Source organism: Penicillium cinerascens, assembly GCF_028974065.1.
Source record: "Penicillium cinerascens strain IBT 15544 chromosome Unknown contig_16_segment0_segment0, whole genome shotgun sequence".
NCBI classification, from domain to species: Eukaryota; Fungi; Ascomycota; class Eurotiomycetes; order Eurotiales; family Aspergillaceae; genus Penicillium; species Penicillium cinerascens.
In genome coordinates this window covers 2,657,151-2,674,208 of record NW_026695286.1, presented here as the reverse complement: position 1 = coordinate 2,674,208, position 17,058 = coordinate 2,657,151, and the positions used below count along the sequence as shown (strand labels likewise).

Here is a 17,058-nt window from a genome sequence, read left to right as displayed (position 1 = left end):
ATGGTTCTCGTTTCCATGGCGCAGGCGTGATTTTGACTCAGGTCTCCTTCTCTCGCTGGCCCACCGAAACCAATGACTATCAGCATGTCAATGTTCAGATCAGCCGCCGATATCTCCTCTTCTGATCAGGAGTCAGGATCCGATCCAGATGATTATCGTGACGCCCCGTCACCAATTCCCAGAAGTGAGACAAGCCCCGGGTCTCGACGCGCTAGCAGGGACCGATCCTCCCAGAAATTTGAATCTTCTAGCAGTGTCGATGCCTCAATTTCGCTCGACGATCTGTCCTTGTCACAGGATGCTCTAGATGTAAAAGTCGAGCGACATGGAAATATGATGACCGCCGCCCTGTTGGAGTTTTATTGCCAAACCAGAGCAGCAGAGATTCTCAATGCCCAGCAAGGGTCTAACAGGAGATTTACCCGGCAATCCCCCGAGGCCCAGTACTTAGGCAAGAAATTGTACAAGTACAAATCCCAATTCCTCTCCTCCCATGGCGTTCTGACGGATGGCATCGACAAAGAAGAGCTTGGCGCCACGAGACAGACCTATCGCGATAACCTTGACTTCCTCGGCCGCTCCGCACTCGAAGAAATAAAATTCCATGAGCATCAAGCGCGTTCTCCAATTGAAGGCACCGAGGAGATGGCGTTGGTGCCGAGACACCAGCACGGAATCAATCTCTTAGAGAAAGGCGTTCAGTTCTGGAGCGGCGACAGAGATCAACTTCCTTCAATTGGCAAGGTTGATGTACTGGATGGAATCCCCACTGGAGCGAGAAGCTTGCCTCAGCCCTCCAGGCCCCTCTTCGGCAGCTCTCCGGTGAGCATGCCGCTTTTCAATCAGCCTGCCGCCTCGTCTTTGAACCTGATGTCGCGTTATGCGGTCGAGTTCAGTGAGCTCAAAGTTATCGGGCGAGGATCGTTTGGTGAGGTGTACCATGTCACGAATCATATTGATGGGCAGGACTATGCCGTCAAGAAAATCCCTCTTAGCCAACGACGCCTTGATCAGTTGCAATACGGTGGACAGAATCAGCTGGAGACCATTATGAAGGAAATTCGTACCCTTGCCCGCCTCGAGCATACCAATATTGTGCGATATTACGGTGCATGGGTGGAGCAGGCACAAGTCGACCTCTCCAAGTACCACATGGAAGACATTAATAAGGGACTCAACAATGACAAGCGAGTACCATTCGAACAGCCGACTCAGAGTTACGAGCATTCACATAGTGATGTGTTTGGACAAGGCTCTAACGAGCCTAGCATGGGCATCGTGTTTGAACACTCCGAGAACTCAGTCATGGAATCACATTCAAGCTCTGTGCCCGGCTCTGTCCCTGATGAATTCGGTTTCCACAACAGGATACACCGTCTAGACAGCCATGCGACCTCGTCCTCTCGCCGTTCAAAAAAGAGCTCCGGCTCGGTTCTAGAGGATGACGATGATATCGAGTCCATTCCCCGCAACTTTCACAACCCTTCGCATGGCCAAACATCCACCTTTGGGGAAACAGACGACATTTTCTCCGACGGTTTCAGCCAGGACCAGTCGAGGCTGCAGGTGCAATGCCGCTTCAAACCCAATAATCAGCCACCGCCAGCTGTCATTCTTCACATTCAAATGTCGCTCCACCCGATCTCTCTCAACTCCTATCTCCATCCTCAAGCTGCATCCAGTCCCGTCGGTGATATTCCCGCGAGACGCCATTGCTTCCACATGATGCCTTCTCTAAAACTGATGCTGGATATTGTTTCCGGTGTCGAGTATCTCCACGGAAAAGGAATTGTCCACCGAGATTTGAAGCCAGCAAATATCTTCTTGTCTTTGCCTGAGAATAGCGACCGGAATACCTGCGGTGCATGTGGCTCCGGATCAAGTTCCACAACACAATTTTGTCGCCCCCGGATCGGAGACTTTGGTCTCGTTGCTGATATCTCACATCTTGACGGGGCCGCGGCCGATAGCGCCGTGACCCCGTTTCGCGATGGCCCTAAGATTCAACGCGTCGTGGGAACCGAGTTTTATCGGCCACCAGCCGTTAGTGATCCATCAAGTCCAGCCTCGGACTATTTTGAGGAGTATAAAATTGACGAGAAGTTGGACGTCTACGCGCTGGGTGTTATCCTGTTTGAACTTGTCTACCGACTGAACACGAAGATGGAGCGCCAAATGGTTCTGAACGAACTGACTCGCGGAACCATCTGCTTTCCTGATGATTTTGCAGCAAAGATAGACTGCGGCGAGACGCAGTTGGATACGGGTGACACGGTAGCCGCCGTCTTGATGAGCTGCATCCGAGGCATGTTGACGCCTCAGTCGCAAAGGCGGTGGAGCTGCCAGGAAGTCAAAGACCACCTGCGCAAGACTCAGAAGGCCTTGAAACGGCTGCAGCCGCGGAATTAAGTGGAAAGTGTAATGTTTCATAATTAGAGCGCGTATATACCCAACATAAAAAATGCATACTCTTCTCTCACGGCAAGTGATCGACATCTTCACATCTTCGGGCCTCGGTCTGGTGGGTCTTCACGCGCAGCCGAGTCTCTCTTCCCCGCATTCAAATACCATAACTCTCCGATTGACAATGTAAAACAATTTGGAATTTCTTTGCTGCTTGAATTCCAGAAAACAACTCATTCCAAAATGGCGCATTCTCTCCGTGCCCCGACGGCGCCATACAGTGAGCCTCTCCTGCCGCAGCTCGACGTGCGCAATCCCTATTACACCGACCTGCATCACAACCTGCGCGCCTGGGTCCGCGACTATGTAGAAACATCCATTGCGCCGTATGCTCAGGAATGGGAGGCCGCAGGGCAAGTCCCCGAATCCGTGCGACGACGTCATTGCGAGCTCGGCTTCGGCATCGTCCATCCCCTCACCACCGACGAGAATGCGGCCGGTCTAGCGCTACCCGGTAATGTGCCTCGTGAGAAATGGGACACTTGGTGCTCGCTTATTGTGGGCGACGAGCTCACGCGCGTCGGGTACGTCGGTGTGGTTTGGGGCCTGGGCGGTGGCAATGGAATCGGATGTCCGCCCATCGCCAAGTTCGGCACGCCGGAGCAGCAGAAGCGCTGGTTACCAGGTGTTGCGAAGGGTGATATTAGATTTTGTTTGGGGATCACGGAGCCAGATGGTAAGATAACTGCTATCCATTTTTGGGTGAGACGAGCTAATATTCTTGTGGCCTACTATAGCTGGTTCTGATGTTGCCAATATTAAGACCACTGCCAAGCGCGAGGGCGATCATTACATTGTCAATGGTGCGAAGAAATGGATTACCAATGGTCTCTGGGCGGACTATTGTACCGCTGCAGTGCGAACGGGTGGCCCAGGGAGAACGGGCATCAGCTTGCTGGTTATTCCCTTGGCGGCCAAGGGTGTTACTCGCCGGCGGATGTTCAACTCGGGAGTGAATGCCAGTGGTATGTATACAGCGAGAACTGTAAGATTCTTCAAGCTAACACGGCGACAGGATCAACCTTCATTGAACTGGACGAGGTCCGCGTCCCCGTCGAGAACCGGATCGGAGAAGAGAACAAGGGATTCCCACTGATCATGTCTAGTAAGTTCAGTCGGGTAAATTACTAGGGAAGATTCTGACTGTGTGATCAAGACTTCAACCCGGAGCGTCTGGCCCTAGCATGTGCCTCCCTGCGGTTGGCCCGTGTCTGCGCTGAAGATGCCTTCAACTACGCGATCCAACGGGAGACCTTTGGCTCGCCCCTGATCCAAAAGCAGGCAATTCAATCCAAGATATTCAAGTTTGGCTTGATGATTGAACCCGCCTACGCATTCATGGAACAACTTGTCAACATTCTCGAGCTCACTAAAGACCGACCCATGGACGATGTCAAGATCGGCGGTATGACCGCGCTGCTCAAGGTGATGTCTACCCGAGCCTTGGAAAAGAGTGTTCGAGAGGCACAGCAAATTCTCGGAGGTGCGGGATACAACAAGGCCGGGAAGGGGGCACGCATTGAGCAGATCAGTCGTGATGCTCGGGTGCACGTCGTTGGAGGTGGGAGTGAGGAGATTATGATGGGCCTTGCGCTCCAAGAAGAGACCAAGGCACTTAAGACGCGGCGACAGGTGCTCGAGAAGAGACAGTCAAAGGTGTGAAATTGCATGGTTGAACTTCTTCTCATGAACTTGAGAACATTTCTATTGTACATATGTCTTACCCTCGGGTACAGAAAATGAAATAATTCTATGGATAGACATGCTACTGTATGGGCACGGAGAAGTAGGACCAAGGATGCTACTATGCAATAGCTGTCAATAGAGGCTGTGGAGCAGGTGAAACTATTGCGGAGATGCCGTTTGAAGTCATCGCGAGTTCTCGCGGGTCCCGGTTCATGTGTACATACATGCCTCCCGAGGTTCGGGAGGACGTCCCAAAACCGTCGATGACGGAAAATAAAACATTGGCAGAGGCGGGTTCAACTCCAGGATGACATTTTTTTCTCTTTCTTTCTCTTTTTCGGTTTCCATTCTCGTTCTTTCCTCTTTTCGTCCACGGGTCGGAAGAGGAGGCGTGATGGAAGAGCATCAGAAGGAGACATGCTTTGAGGAGTGTTCAAGACCAGGAGATTCTCAACAGGGCGGTCTACAAGGAATATAGGCGATAATTGAAGATTCGATTGAAACGTCTCTGAACTCCTGGCGAAGCTTGTTACCGCTGCCAAGAGATAACATCGCGCGTGCGGGGAATCGAAGTGGCCCGCCTCGACGATCAGACTAATACCGGCTAGGCATACTTATTCGAGCATATCACTATGATGATCCTCAAGGAAACCATTCAATACCCCTGGCAAAACTTCGGTCTCCGAAGTTTATCCGGGCTACGCGACGTCGCAATTTTCGATGCGGGGAATGTAGCGCCTTAGGTTCCCGACGAAGAAGTTGATCTCGTGCGCTACAAGGCATAAATAAGAGGGCGAAGTCCGGTTGTTCCAGGCTTTTTGAGCCTCCGAGATCGCTTATTTACTTGCAGAGCCCATCTTTCCTCGGCTACTTGAAACATGGGTCCCGGAAAGATCGCGACACTTCTCGGCACGGCTGCTGTTGCCGCGGCCTCATACAGCAATCGACCTGGCTATACTGGGAGATTCACTTTTGCTGCCCCATATGACCAGTCATTCCTGGAAGGCTACTCAATCTTGAAGCACATTGGTGGCCTTGGACCTTATAGCAATCGCATGTCATATGGCATTGGACGGGATCCTCCCGAGTCCTGCGCTGTAGACCAGGTCATCATGATCAAACGTCATGGCGAGCGGTACCCGCAAGGAAGCGACAGTAAGTATATTGAAGCTGTCCTGGAAAAGCTTTATGGCTTTGATGTGGAGAACTGGAAAGGAGATCTTACCTTCCTGAACTGGTGGCAGTACTATGTGGACGATGAGGGTCTCTATGGGCTTGAGACCGATAGCGGCCCCTACAACGGGCTTCTGACCTCGTATAAACATGGTGCCGAGTATCGTGTGCGTTATGGTCACCTGTGGGATCAGGGCTCCGGCAAGACCGTTCCGATGTGGACGAGTGAATTCGAGCGTGTCGTGCAGACTGCTCGCAAATTCGGTGAAGGTTTCTTTGGATGGAATTATACCGACTCCGTCGCCCTGAACGTTATTTCGGAGAGCAAAAAGATGGGCGCCAATAGCCTCACACCTGAGTGTCCTGGAGATAACGACAGAAAGACATGCGACAACCTTAGCCAGGACCTCCCAGCATTTCGCGTCGCTGCTGAGAGGTTCAACAAGCAGAACCCGGGCCTCGATTTGAACTCAACCGACGTGTTCCAGCTAATGTGTACGTTCAGTGAAGTGTATCGTCGCATATTCAGCACTAACAGTGTTTAGTTATCTCTGCTTTTGAGCTCAACGTTCGTGGGAACTCTGACTGGACTAATGCTTTCACACTCGACGAGTGGAAATGGTTCGGATACACCCAAGACCTGCAGTACTACTACTGCGCTGGGTAGGAAACCCACGATCTAGTTGTTTATGGTACATTTTCTAATATATAGTCAGACCTGGAGACCCCTACTATAAGGCCGTTGGGTCAGTTTACGCGAATGCCTCCCTGACCTTGCTGAACCAGGGACCGGAAGAAGCTGGCTCAATGTATTTCAACTTGTGAGTAGCACCTACCACCGATATCGCTCAAATCGCGGTCATGACACCGCACTAACTTCAAATGTCAGTGCTCACGACACAAATATTACCCCCATTCTGGCCGCCTTGGGCATCGCCTCACCAAATGAGGATTTGCCTCTTGACAAGATCCCGTTCCCGTCTTCATACGAGAGCGGCAACATAATCCCTATGGGCGGCCACTTGACCCTTGAAAGGATGAGCTGCAATGCGACAGCTGCCACGGAGAAGGGTACTTATGTACGCGTTGTGCTCAATGAGGCTGTCGTCCCTTTCACGTCGTGCCAGGAGGGTCCCGGTTTCTCCTGCTCGCTTGCCAACTACACCAACATGGTCAGCAAAATGCTCCCTGATTTCGCGTCTGAGTGCAAGATCAAGAGTTCTGTGCCGCAGCACCTCTCCTTCTGGTGGGATTACAACACCACTTCGACCTACAACCACCAGACTGCGAGGTATATTCCTTTCCAAGGTGATAGCTTTGTGTAGGTAGAGCACCTGGGCATTGCACGGTACAACCTTGGGTAGCTCTAACAACCAAATGCTACCCTATTTTCAATCGCAATGAGCAGCTCTAGTATGCGAATCTTGTTGAGTAGGAGTAGCATTTTTCCTTCGAGAGCGATAAACTTGCGATATATTCACTCCAATCTCCAAGTGATGATCGATCGTATAAAAGCATAGGCATTAAAATTCCTAAATGAGCTCCTTAATAAGACCAAGAATTTTACAAGGCTTAATCGCGTATCAAACTATTGAATCACTGAGAAACCGCGATACAGGAGGCGGGTGTATAAAAAAATATGATTCCTCAGGCAGAAACAAAGGAGTCCCGGCGACGTCACGGATGTGGGGAAAGCTCTCATCACACGCTCCTCCAGCAACAACGCATGCCCGGGGCCTCAGTGCCCTCCATGGAGAGCTTTGACGACGTCACCCTGATTGGCACGGTCTCCGATCCTTCCCCTTTCGATGAACCTCCCCGTTCCAGCAATGACGCGAAGACAAGGAAACCTTCCGCTGGGCAGTCTGCGGAATCGAACACTCAAGCTTCGAACCCTTTGGACGCAGGCCGTGCCTCTCAAGGCAGCACTGAGATAGCTCACGATACCGCACTGGCTTCGGTGTTCTCACCGGAAGAAGACGATGAAGAGCCTCACGTCGCGACGTCCTTTGAGCGAGAGTCGTCACCCGTCTTCGCGCAGAAACACCGCTCCGGGGTAGATACAGAGGATGAGGGAATTAATCGGATACACAAGTTCACTCTTTACGAAACTGCAACTCGATTCTACATGGTCGGCATCAATCTCGCAGAGACACGGTTCCGGATCCTCAAGATCGATCGCACCTCGGAGTCGGGCGAGCTGAGCATAACGGAGGATGACATGATCTATACCAAGAGAGAGATGGTGCATCTCCTCGACGCCATCGATGATGGAAATAAGAGTTCTGGTGGGTTGAGATTGAAATGCAGTGCGTGGGCGTTGCTGGGCTTTATCCGATTCACGGGCGCCTACTATATGCTCTTGGCCACAAAGAGGAGCCAGGTGGCGATGCTCGGCGGCCACAATATCTATCAAATCGACGGAACGGAGCTGGTCCCCTTGACCACGGCGGAATCCGTGCGACTGAAGTCGGAAAAGCAATCAGAAGAAGAGAGGTACAAGGCGATCTTGAACAACCTTGACTTGACCCGGTCCTTCTACTTCAGCTATTCCTACGATATTACTCGGACGCTACAACATAACATCTGTCGGGAACGAAAGGCACATCAGGATGAAGGGCGTCGGAGTCAGCAGTCCGCGGATTACAATACGATGTTTATTTGGAACAATCATTTGCTTGCTCCAGCCCTCGGTGCTCTCAAGAATCCCTTTGAATGGTGTCTTCCCGTCATCCATGGGTATGTTGACCAGTCGAAGATGAGTGTTTTTGGACGCTTGGTCTACATTTGCGTTATTGCTAGACGGTCTAGGTTCTTCGCAGGAGCTCGCTTTCTCAAGCGGGGTGCGAATGATATGGGGTATGTGGCAAACGACGTCGAGTCGGAGCAAATCGTTTGTGAGCAGACCACAACGTCTTTCCATTCTGCTGGGCCGAAATTGTACGCGAACCCGAATTACACTTCATATGTGCAACATCGGGGCAGCATTCCCCTGTACTGGACTCAGGAAAGTACTGGGGTGTCACCCAAGCCGGGTATTGAGCTCAATCTTGTCGATCCGTTCTACTCGGCGGCCGCACTGCATTTTGATAATCTTTTCGAGAGATATGGGACGCCAATCTACATTTTGAACCTCGTCAAGTCACGCGAGCGGACGCCACGGGAGTCGAAGCTCCTGAAAGAGTTCACCAACGCCGTCGACTACTTGAATCAGTTCCTCCCCCCAGACAAGAAGCTCATATACAAAGCCTGGGACATGAGTCGGGCTTCGAAAGGACGGGATCAAGATGATGTTATTGTAACGTTGGAGGGGATCGCCGGCGATATAATACCGAAGACTGGATTCTTCAAGAATGGCCAGGATATCGAGTCCGGATTGCAGCTTCAGAACGGCGTCGCGCGAACGAATTGTATTGACTGTCTTGACCGTACAAATGCGGCGCAATTTGTCATCGGCAAAAAAGCACTCGGCCACCAGCTTCATGCCCTTGGTGTTATCGAAGGCACGACTGTTGAATACGATACCGATGCTGTCAACCTGTTCAACGACATGTGGCAAGACCATGGTGACACCATTGCCATCCAGTATGGAGGCTCCCATCTAGTCAATACTATGGCCACATACCGCAAGATCAATCAATGGAGTAGTCACTCGCGTGACATGGTCGAGAGTTTCAAGCGATACTACAACAATTCTTTCCTTGATGCTCAACGTCAGGAGGCGTACAACCTCTTCCTTGGCAACTACATATTCTCACAGGGTGCTCCCATGCTTTGGGATCTTTCTACCGACTACTACCTGCACCATACTAATCCCAAGTCCCACCTGCAGAAGAAAAAGCCACACTACATCCATTGGTATACGCCAGAGAACTTGAAAGAACGAGAAGCGCCGCCTCTTCCAGTCAGTCCCAAGGAGTCACTCTCACATTTCGATGACTACTGGTTGGAGTACTATCGTCCACTTGCCCTCTCCACACTCTCTAAAGTCTTCTCCTACAAGATGAAGTCTACCATCCCCTACTTTCCATTTCGCCCTGGGCAAACGCCTCCCGATTTTAGTCCATTCGTTCGTCGCATCTCGCCAGACCAAATGCAGCGTCATCAACCCCCCCAGCGGAGTGTGAAGATCCAGGAACCTTCTGAGAGCCGCGTCCGCTACGCCCCCTCTACCCCAACTATTCCAGAAATTCCTAGCAACTGGTCCCATCAGCCACCATCCTCCTCCAAGCAAGCCCCTTCATCCGGTATCATCAAAGAGCCAGCTTTTGAATTGTACCAAGGTTCCCACATCCCTCCGATCAATCCACCAACCTCTTCATCTACCCCGAGCAAAGCACAAATCGCTCAGTGGACACTCGGTCAGTTGGTGACCGACTCACTGAACCCCTCTGTCACCGCCAATGAGGCGGAGGAGTATGAGATGTACATCAACCACCCTCTCAAAGTTCCCCTCGTCGTCACATCCGAAGATGAAATTTCAGCTGCCTCGCTCCGAGAGCACGGGCCGAGCGAGGACATGGTTATATATGCCAATAACTGTAACGTGGAAGAATCAGTTCTCGAAGCTAGAGCTGAGGGAAACATTGTTGATTACGCCGAGTTCCTGAATGTGTCGGAGGAGGGACTAACCGTCGTGAACGAGGACTACGAGAAGAAGAGATACAAACGATACCGCCAATGGCTACGGGGAAAGAGCCTGTTCAAGCAACGGGTTGACGTGTAATGACCCTACCATATCGAATTTTTTGATCTAGCATATCCTGTTTGAGACTAATACCCAAATGCATTCTGATCTTTGGATACAAATTATGTTTGAACCTTCTATTCTTCTATTTCAGCAGCAAATCGCACATCACTAAGCTGTGCAAGTGCCAACTATTTCTAATAGACGCAGATTTTGTCGCCCTCAAGGTGTAAGATCAGCGAACAAAAGACCCTTCAATTCCGCATCGGCAGCAACAAGCTCGTTCAACTCTTTGTCCATGTCATCTTTCGCAGCCAACTGATCTGCGTCCGGGACACCTTCAATCACAGCCGGATGTTGGAGAACATGTTTCAACAATTGCACTGCGGCCTGCAGCTGGCGCTTCAATTCCGCAAGTTCGGTGGCAGTTGACTTATTTGTCTTCTCCTTACTTTCAGCAGCAATATGCAGCCAGCATGCCGTCAGTCCTGCGAACATCTCACCGCGCCATCTCCAGATCCGGGGATGGGCGTTCAAGATCACCGCTTTGGCTGTTGAGACCGAGGAAAGCAGAAGCGGGAGATGAGCAGTACCGAAAGGGTTTGAGAGCGTGGTGTAAAGAACGGGGACAATTTCTTGGAGGTACTTGGTAGTATGGATACCGAGTTCCTTCACGAAGATACAGATCCAGTCCAGAAGAAATGCAGACAGCCGTGGGTGTGGGAATGAAGCGGAGGTAGCCCCGGAAGCGGGTGTAGAAGAGCTGATATGGTGGAAAGAAGAGATGAGGTTTGACCGGAGAATCTTCGTGAGGCTGGTGGTGTATTCTCCCTCTTCCTTGTTCCGGGATGGTTGATTCTTGGAAGTTTGGTAGGCTGTCTTGAAGAGCGCAAGGAGTGCTGGATAAGCTGCTCCTAGTATTTTGAGAGAGCTCTCCTCGGGAGTGATGCTTGGTAGGGAGAGGAGACACGGGGTAATTGCGTCTCGGAAGACGGAGGCGAGGTTTGTCCGCACAAGGATGTCAGAGCCACTCTCTTGAATCACTTTTAGAATCTGAATGAGTAAATTCAAGCCTTTAGTTTTGAAGTGGAGGCTGCTGTCGTCTATCATGGCTAAGATGGCGGGCACCAGGAGGGGGAAGTGAGCCTCGAGCTCGGCCTTGTCAGTGGGCTATGTGGCTGTTAGCATTCCATCAGATCTAGTATTCTCCACACATACATTGTATTTCGAGATGATCCAGGATAGGACAGTCGCAGCATAGATATCGGTGTTTTTCCAAGGTCTGGTGCTATCATCCAAACTGCTCCCATCAAAACGAGTCGGCGGCACGGGATGGAAATTCTTGCGGCCTTCGCTCGTGATAGCAGGATTCTTCGTCTTAGAAAACAGAGGCCTGATCTTCTCTCTGAGGACACGCTCAATGATGGGCCACGGCTTGTATTGGCAAGTCACGTTGAGATGCATCTCCGCCTCCATAAGGGAGTCCTCCGTGGTCCACGGATCTTGCTTGGAGGTAAAGCTAGCCACAGCCAAAATGACATCTGGCGAGCTAGCTACGGAACGGTCTCGAAGTCCTGGCAACGGTTTTCCGAGCTCTAGAATGAGCCGTATCGCCAGTTCTGATCTGAGGCGGGACTCCTCTTGGGCCCTTTTGATTTCTGCCGAGAAATCAGCCGAGTTCGCGTGTTCGATGTCAATTCATACATACCATCGGTGATGTCTGCATTGTCATCATAGTCTACTGCGAATGCAGAGGATGGTAGCGCGAGGCTACTTGCCCATCCGAACAAGTTGGAAACGGCCTCGACCTCGTTTCCTTCCAGCTGCTTGGGACCTCCATCATTTGGGAGCAGGGGGTCCCAGGATGTCAGGAACTCAATTGCCGTAAAGAGGCTCTCACAAATCTAGCTTGTTAGTTCGTGCCCTGGCAACCGGCAATCTAGTACACAGGTAGACTCACGTTCAGATTGGTACTATTATCGTGGGCCGAGACGTTCTGCCACAGCTGGTGGAGATCATTCTTTGCAGCGGCAGCAAAACCTGCGGGCAGATAAGTTGGAAGGTTCCCAGGATCGCGTTGAAGGGCCTCGCGGGCCTCTTTTCGCAGTTTATCCATGGTGGGTTCTACAGTATGGAGGAAAGTGTGGCTGGAGCGAAGTTTAATTGATTTTCCAAGTTGCTGATTCAGTTTCCCGCGTCACTTGATCTTCACAACCCCAACTCTGCGCGACGCGACGAAAGCATCTCCAACGCCATCTCTTGGGTCGTGTCGGGGTGCAGCAACTGCCATTCAATGACCATCGTAGTCGCCCTGCTCATCCAGGGCCCCTTATTTGCGCCCAGGCTCTTCATGACGTCGCTCCCGTTTACAATGGGCTTCAGCTCATATACATCTTCTAGGCCCATTTCTACAATATACGCAAGGAACCGGTCGTACTCTTGGACCACTGTAAATAGTAAGTAGTGATCAATTTTGTTCAATGGAGTATTCTCACCTTCAGCGAAGTCGCGCCCTTGCATGACTTCTTGGAGCATGGCCAAGACTGAACACAGCTTCCAATCCTTGCCCCAAGTCCGAATTTGCAATCCGACTTTCTTTCGGATCTCTGCGGGTGTGCCGGTGAGCCTTTCCGGGCTTTTTGCGAATAGGTCGGACTTGCAATCGATGATGTCTCTGTAGTATGCGGCGCCGTCGCGGAGAAGGTTGAGGGTTTTGTTATCGGAACGGAGGCTTTCTCTGGCAACCTCGACTGCTCGTTCAGGAAAAGACTTATTTTTGCTGTCCCTTCCTGCTCGCTTTGGTACGGAGCACCAGGGAGCGAATGTCGCGATAATCCAAGCATAGTAGGCGCTGGTGGCATCACGCACAAGAATCTGGCGGAGGCGCTCTGTCGCGGCATGGATCTCTGTCCCAACCTCAGAAGGCGGGTGTAAGAACCGCGCCAGCGCGTTGTAGGCAATGGACCAGGTTGAAGTATCGACAGTGACTTCATCTCGGTGATTGGCGAAGATGGTAGGGTAGAGGCCGAGTCGATCGATAAAATGCAGGGCACCGCGGGGATCAGGGCCTGTGCCAAAAGCTTGTTAGGAATATATAGTTTAAAGAGTCTCGGTGTACTCACCACGCAGCATCTTTTCCAATTCGGCCCAAACACGCTCTTTGCTGATCTTGAGCTTCAATGCTACGCCGATATCCTCATTTTGCATTGCACTTTCCGTTTCCGACTCAATTTGGTATCCGAGCCTGCTTGCGAACCGAATCAAGCGAAGCACGCGAAGGGGATCATCCTTGAAGGTTTGGTATGGTTCCAATGGGGTGCGAATGATCTTCTTTTTCATATCGTCCAAACCGCGCTGCGTGAGATCCTCCAACCGGGACTCGTTCAGATTGTAAAAAAGTGCATTGATTGTAGCATCTCGCCGCACCGCGTCCTCGACCGCTGTTCCGAATTCCATTTGTGGGTTCCGGCTGTCTTCTGAATACGTCTCCTTGCGCAAGTTGACCAGATCGATATCCATGCCGAAAATCTTCGTTGTCACCGTTTCCAGGTGCTTGGACTTCTCCGGGTTTGCCTCAATCTTGTGTAGGCTTACAATCGAGTCTTTCTCTCCATTTGGTAAAGCTTGTTTGTACTTTTCGAGGTTGTTTGGTTTATCGAGATACTCTTTAAGCTGATTGCCAAACTGGTATCCAGTCATATTGCTGATCCCCACGTCGATGTCGTGACTGTCAACACCGAGGAGCTTGTCACGAACCCACCCACCGGTGAATCGCAAAACGGTCTCGGGGCGATTCGATCCATTGCTATTTTGGTCCTTTTCGTGTATGTATTGTGCGACGTCTAGAAGGAGTGTTCGAAGGGTACTCTCAATCGGCGTGAGCTGGATCTTGGGGTGAGCGTGTTCCATTGCTTCTTGAGACCTACCCCATGGAGGGGAGGTACAAATACGTCGCCTTTTGGTCGCTCGTTCTGAGAAGTCCGAATCGGATTCAGAGCCACGCATGGAAGGGCGCCAGGTAGCTTGGAAGGGACGGAGGGGAGGGTTGGAGAGGGGTGTTTGAAGGGTCGGTCTCGATTGAAGGCGGGCAAGTGGGAAGGTGGAGTAAGGGCGACAGACCTCAAGTATAAACTCAAGAGTGCGCAGTTTGGGCATTGAATGCAGCCATGAAGGAAATTGGTTGAGTCATAAGGAAGCAAAGTCAAGTCAAGTACAATGGAGAAAAGTGAGTAATCGCCGATAAGCCTCACGTGGTTGCATCATCGCGTTCTCAAATGCGCCCGAGGTACGGAGTACGTGTAATCTACAATTCCAGTCTACGTTGACAGCTTTGCCCAATTCTGCACGAACGGCGCCCACTCGCATATACTTGTGACTTACTCTCTGGCGCGTTGTGCCTTCGTCTCTGTTTATCGGCCCGAATCGAACTTGGCTTCCATTACCCAACAAACCTTCGAACCACGCCCAACCCTATCAGCACGGCCTTCGAATCCTTCCTGCCCTGCGCCTCCCAGTCGATGGGGCCTGGCAATTCGTTTCACTAGCTATAGGTTTGCAGAAAGCAGTCGGTTTCCATGACATCGCCCGGAGATGGCACTCCGGTGAAACCTCCGCCGTCCTTCTCCCCCGGCCCAGCGCGAGCCACATCCAAGTCCCGATACCCGGATGGACAAGAGGTCACGCACTCGATAGACGCCGAGCTGGCGGAGGCTCGGTCACCGTCGTCTCCGACACCTCTGTCGGCCACGACCGCTGAGCTGCCAATCCGGTCAGCGTCGCCGCATGCCCGCTCTGTCAGATCGTCCACCCCGCAATTAGCTCGCTCGTCGCTTGGGTCGCCCTTTGATGGACGTTTTGATGGCTCGGAGGATATCAGATCGTTAATAATACGCGCCTTCTCACCTACTGTCACCGTTCACGCTTCCGAGGACACCGATGAATTGGTTAGGAATAAGGGGTTCAGAGGGGGCTTTTGCGAGTTGATTCGACCTTTTGGGGAAACTGTGCCAGGCAAGGTCATCATTCGCGATAGTGTTGGCTCAAGTCGTGCCTGGGAGGATTACGGGGTGCGCTTCGTGGATCTCAAAGGGTTTGGGCGGAGTCCTCCTGGTCGAGATTCCGCACGAGACTCACCCTTGGCGCAGATTGAGGAGGTACTGGAGAAACAATTGAATTCTGCAGAAGGACCAATCGGCAGCTCTGTGCCATCCAAAGACGTGTTGGGATTCCCTGCCACGACACCATTGTGCAAGCTGTTCCTGCGGCAGCTTCTGTCCTCTACCTCTGCTGCGCCTCACGAGACATTCGGCCACCCTGTGGCTAGCGTGATTACTATCAGCTCGCGCAACCCAGCGCCCTTGGAGACACTCAGACAGCTCTACGCTGAGAGTAATACAGGTGACAAACGCTTGCCTGAGTGGGTTAACCAGGAATACCTTCGATATTACGTCTTGATACACGACGAAGAGCGCGATGATATCACGGAGTCCACCAAACTGTATGATCAGATGAAGCGGCATTTCGGCTTACATTGTCATCTCTTGAGACTCCGAAGTAGCCAATGTGTCGTGACGGATGATGACAGTGTCCAAGTGCCACAATGCGAATGGTTGTCCCCCCAAAGAACGGTTATCCGGGGTAGGTGAAGCAGGTATGTCCAGCCCACTCAAAGTAACCATAACCAAGCTCTAATTCCCAACCAGAGACATTAGTGGACCTTGGTACAGATGATACTCCCTACCTCTTCGATTCTGATGCGACCGCGATCAGGTCCTTCATTCGTGAACTCATTGTACAGTCCGTGATTCCTTTCATGGAGAACCGAGTAGCCGTCTGGAACGACCAAGTAGCATCTCGAAGGCGAGGCATAAGTGGCCGCTTCATGTCCATGTCCCGACGATGGGCCGGTTTTGGCTCAGGTTCGCGATCGGGTATTGGGGGATCATCGGGTAGTGGAAGTGGGAACTACGATTCGGACCAACATTTCTATAGCCCGGATTCCCCAGAGGCTATCCTGCGAAAGATGGCTGATTTTGCGGTCATGCTCCGTGATTGGAAGCTGTCTGCTTCGACTTATGAAATGATCCGATCCGACTTTGGCAATGACAAAGCGTGGAAGTATCACGCTGCGGCCCACGAAATGTGTGCAGTGAGCACACTGCTGAACCCCATGGCAATGTCAGCCAAAATCAAGCTCGAGAGTGTTGACCAGATGTTTGAGACTGCCTGTTACTCCTATCTCACACGATGCTCTGACCCGACTCACGCGCTACGGTGTCTCGCCCTGGCCGTCGAGCTTCTCAAGTCTCGGGGTGGATCTGCCACCGAGAGTGCCGCCAGGTGGGCTATGCGGGTCATGGACTTCGGCCTGGTCGGCTCGGTCGGTCAAATCCTCTTCATGGAGCGGGTGGCAGCTTGCTACGCATCCAAAACTCCTGCCGGCGGAGCCAAATGGGGAGCGCGTCGCCGCAAAGCCGGCATGTGGAGTCTGTTTGCTGCCGACCAATGGCTCAAACTCGGGAAGCCCAACCTGGCATCAGCCTGCGTCGAGGAAGCCGAGCGTCTATATGGCGAGGTGCTTGAGACCGACGGTATCTTCCCGATGCCCGAGATGCAAACCTTCGTCGACAACTTGCGGCATGCAGTGAAGGTCGAGTATCTCGAGGCAAGAGGCTTCGATGCACGCGATGAGCCGGCCACAGAAGACCCGCTTGACACCGAGGAGACCAGCGAGAAGCTCGAAAAAATCGATAAGCGTAACCATCGTCGCTCTCTTATCGGACTTCCTGGGCAACTGGATGCAGGAAACCTCAAAATGACCGCAACGGTGAGGGACTCTGAGAACTCGCCTAACGATGACTTTGAACGAGCCTAGGCCATGACATTAATATCTCATCCCATCATAGCATATAAGAATAGAGATTCGATTCTTTTGTGCTTTGCAATTGACCACGTAGATAGATCTCTCCGAGAAAATCCTTCTTCCTTAAGTTTTACGTGCACCCAGACTATACACCTATTTTAAAAATCCTTGTAAATATCCTCGTCCA

The 17,058-nt window shown here is 51.7% G+C and overlaps 7 protein-coding genes across 7 annotated transcripts; 5 read left to right on the top strand and 2 right to left on the bottom strand.

Moving 5' to 3' along the window:
- Positions 1 to 84: 84 nt before the first annotated feature.
- On the top strand, positions 85 to 2,409 carry N7498_000991 (putative protein kinase; the record flags this gene model as incomplete). The annotated part of the gene is made up of 1 exon (XM_058448054.1): positions 85 to 2,409. The coding sequence occupies one exon, from the start codon at positions 85 to 87 to the stop codon at positions 2,407 to 2,409; it is 2,325 nt and encodes a 774-aa protein (XP_058313465.1).
- A 237-nt stretch (positions 2,410 to 2,646) lies between these two features.
- On the top strand, positions 2,647 to 4,125 carry N7498_000990 (acyl-CoA dehydrogenase family protein; the record flags this gene model as incomplete). Its single annotated transcript, XM_058448053.1, has 4 exons — positions 2,647 to 3,139; positions 3,201 to 3,428; positions 3,479 to 3,568; positions 3,620 to 4,125. 4 exons carry the CDS (start codon positions 2,647 to 2,649, stop codon positions 4,123 to 4,125), a joined length of 1,317 nt encoding a protein of 438 aa, XP_058313464.1.
- Positions 4,126 to 5,027: 902 nt separating this feature from the next.
- N7498_000989 (histidine phosphatase family protein) lies at positions 5,028 to 6,647 on the top strand (the record flags this gene model as incomplete). Its single annotated transcript, XM_058448052.1, has 4 exons — positions 5,028 to 5,817; positions 5,868 to 5,985; positions 6,039 to 6,143; positions 6,212 to 6,647. 4 exons carry the CDS (start codon positions 5,028 to 5,030, stop codon positions 6,645 to 6,647), a joined length of 1,449 nt encoding a protein of 482 aa, XP_058313463.1.
- A 425-nt stretch (positions 6,648 to 7,072) lies between these two features.
- On the top strand, positions 7,073 to 10,048 carry N7498_000988 (phosphatidylinositol-3,5-bisphosphate 5-phosphatase; the record flags this gene model as incomplete). The annotated part of the gene is made up of 1 exon (XM_058448051.1): positions 7,073 to 10,048. One exon carries the CDS (start codon positions 7,073 to 7,075, stop codon positions 10,046 to 10,048), a length of 2,976 nt encoding a protein of 991 aa, XP_058313462.1.
- Positions 10,049 to 10,231: 183 nt separating this feature from the next.
- N7498_000987 (Tti2 family protein) lies at positions 10,232 to 12,125 on the bottom strand (the record flags this gene model as incomplete). The annotated part of the gene is made up of 4 exons (XM_058448050.1): positions 10,232 to 11,179; positions 11,228 to 11,667; positions 11,718 to 11,913; positions 11,970 to 12,125. The coding sequence occupies 4 exons, from the start codon at positions 12,123 to 12,125 to the stop codon at positions 10,232 to 10,234; spliced, it is 1,740 nt and encodes a 579-aa protein (XP_058313461.1).
- Positions 12,126 to 12,217: 92 nt separating this feature from the next.
- Positions 12,218 to 14,164, bottom strand: N7498_000986 (tRNA adenylyltransferase; the record flags this gene model as incomplete). The annotated part of the gene is made up of 3 exons (XM_058448049.1): positions 12,218 to 12,456; positions 12,505 to 13,077; positions 13,132 to 14,164. 3 exons carry the CDS (start codon positions 14,162 to 14,164, stop codon positions 12,218 to 12,220), a joined length of 1,845 nt encoding a protein of 614 aa, XP_058313460.1.
- Positions 14,165 to 14,583: 419 nt separating this feature from the next.
- On the top strand, positions 14,584 to 16,883 carry N7498_000985 (TRAPP III-specific subunit 85 family protein; the record flags this gene model as incomplete). Its single annotated transcript, XM_058448048.1, has 2 exons — positions 14,584 to 15,646; positions 15,712 to 16,883. The coding sequence occupies 2 exons, from the start codon at positions 14,584 to 14,586 to the stop codon at positions 16,881 to 16,883; spliced, it is 2,235 nt and encodes a 744-aa protein (XP_058313459.1).
- Between the last annotated feature and the right edge of the window lie 175 nt (positions 16,884 to 17,058).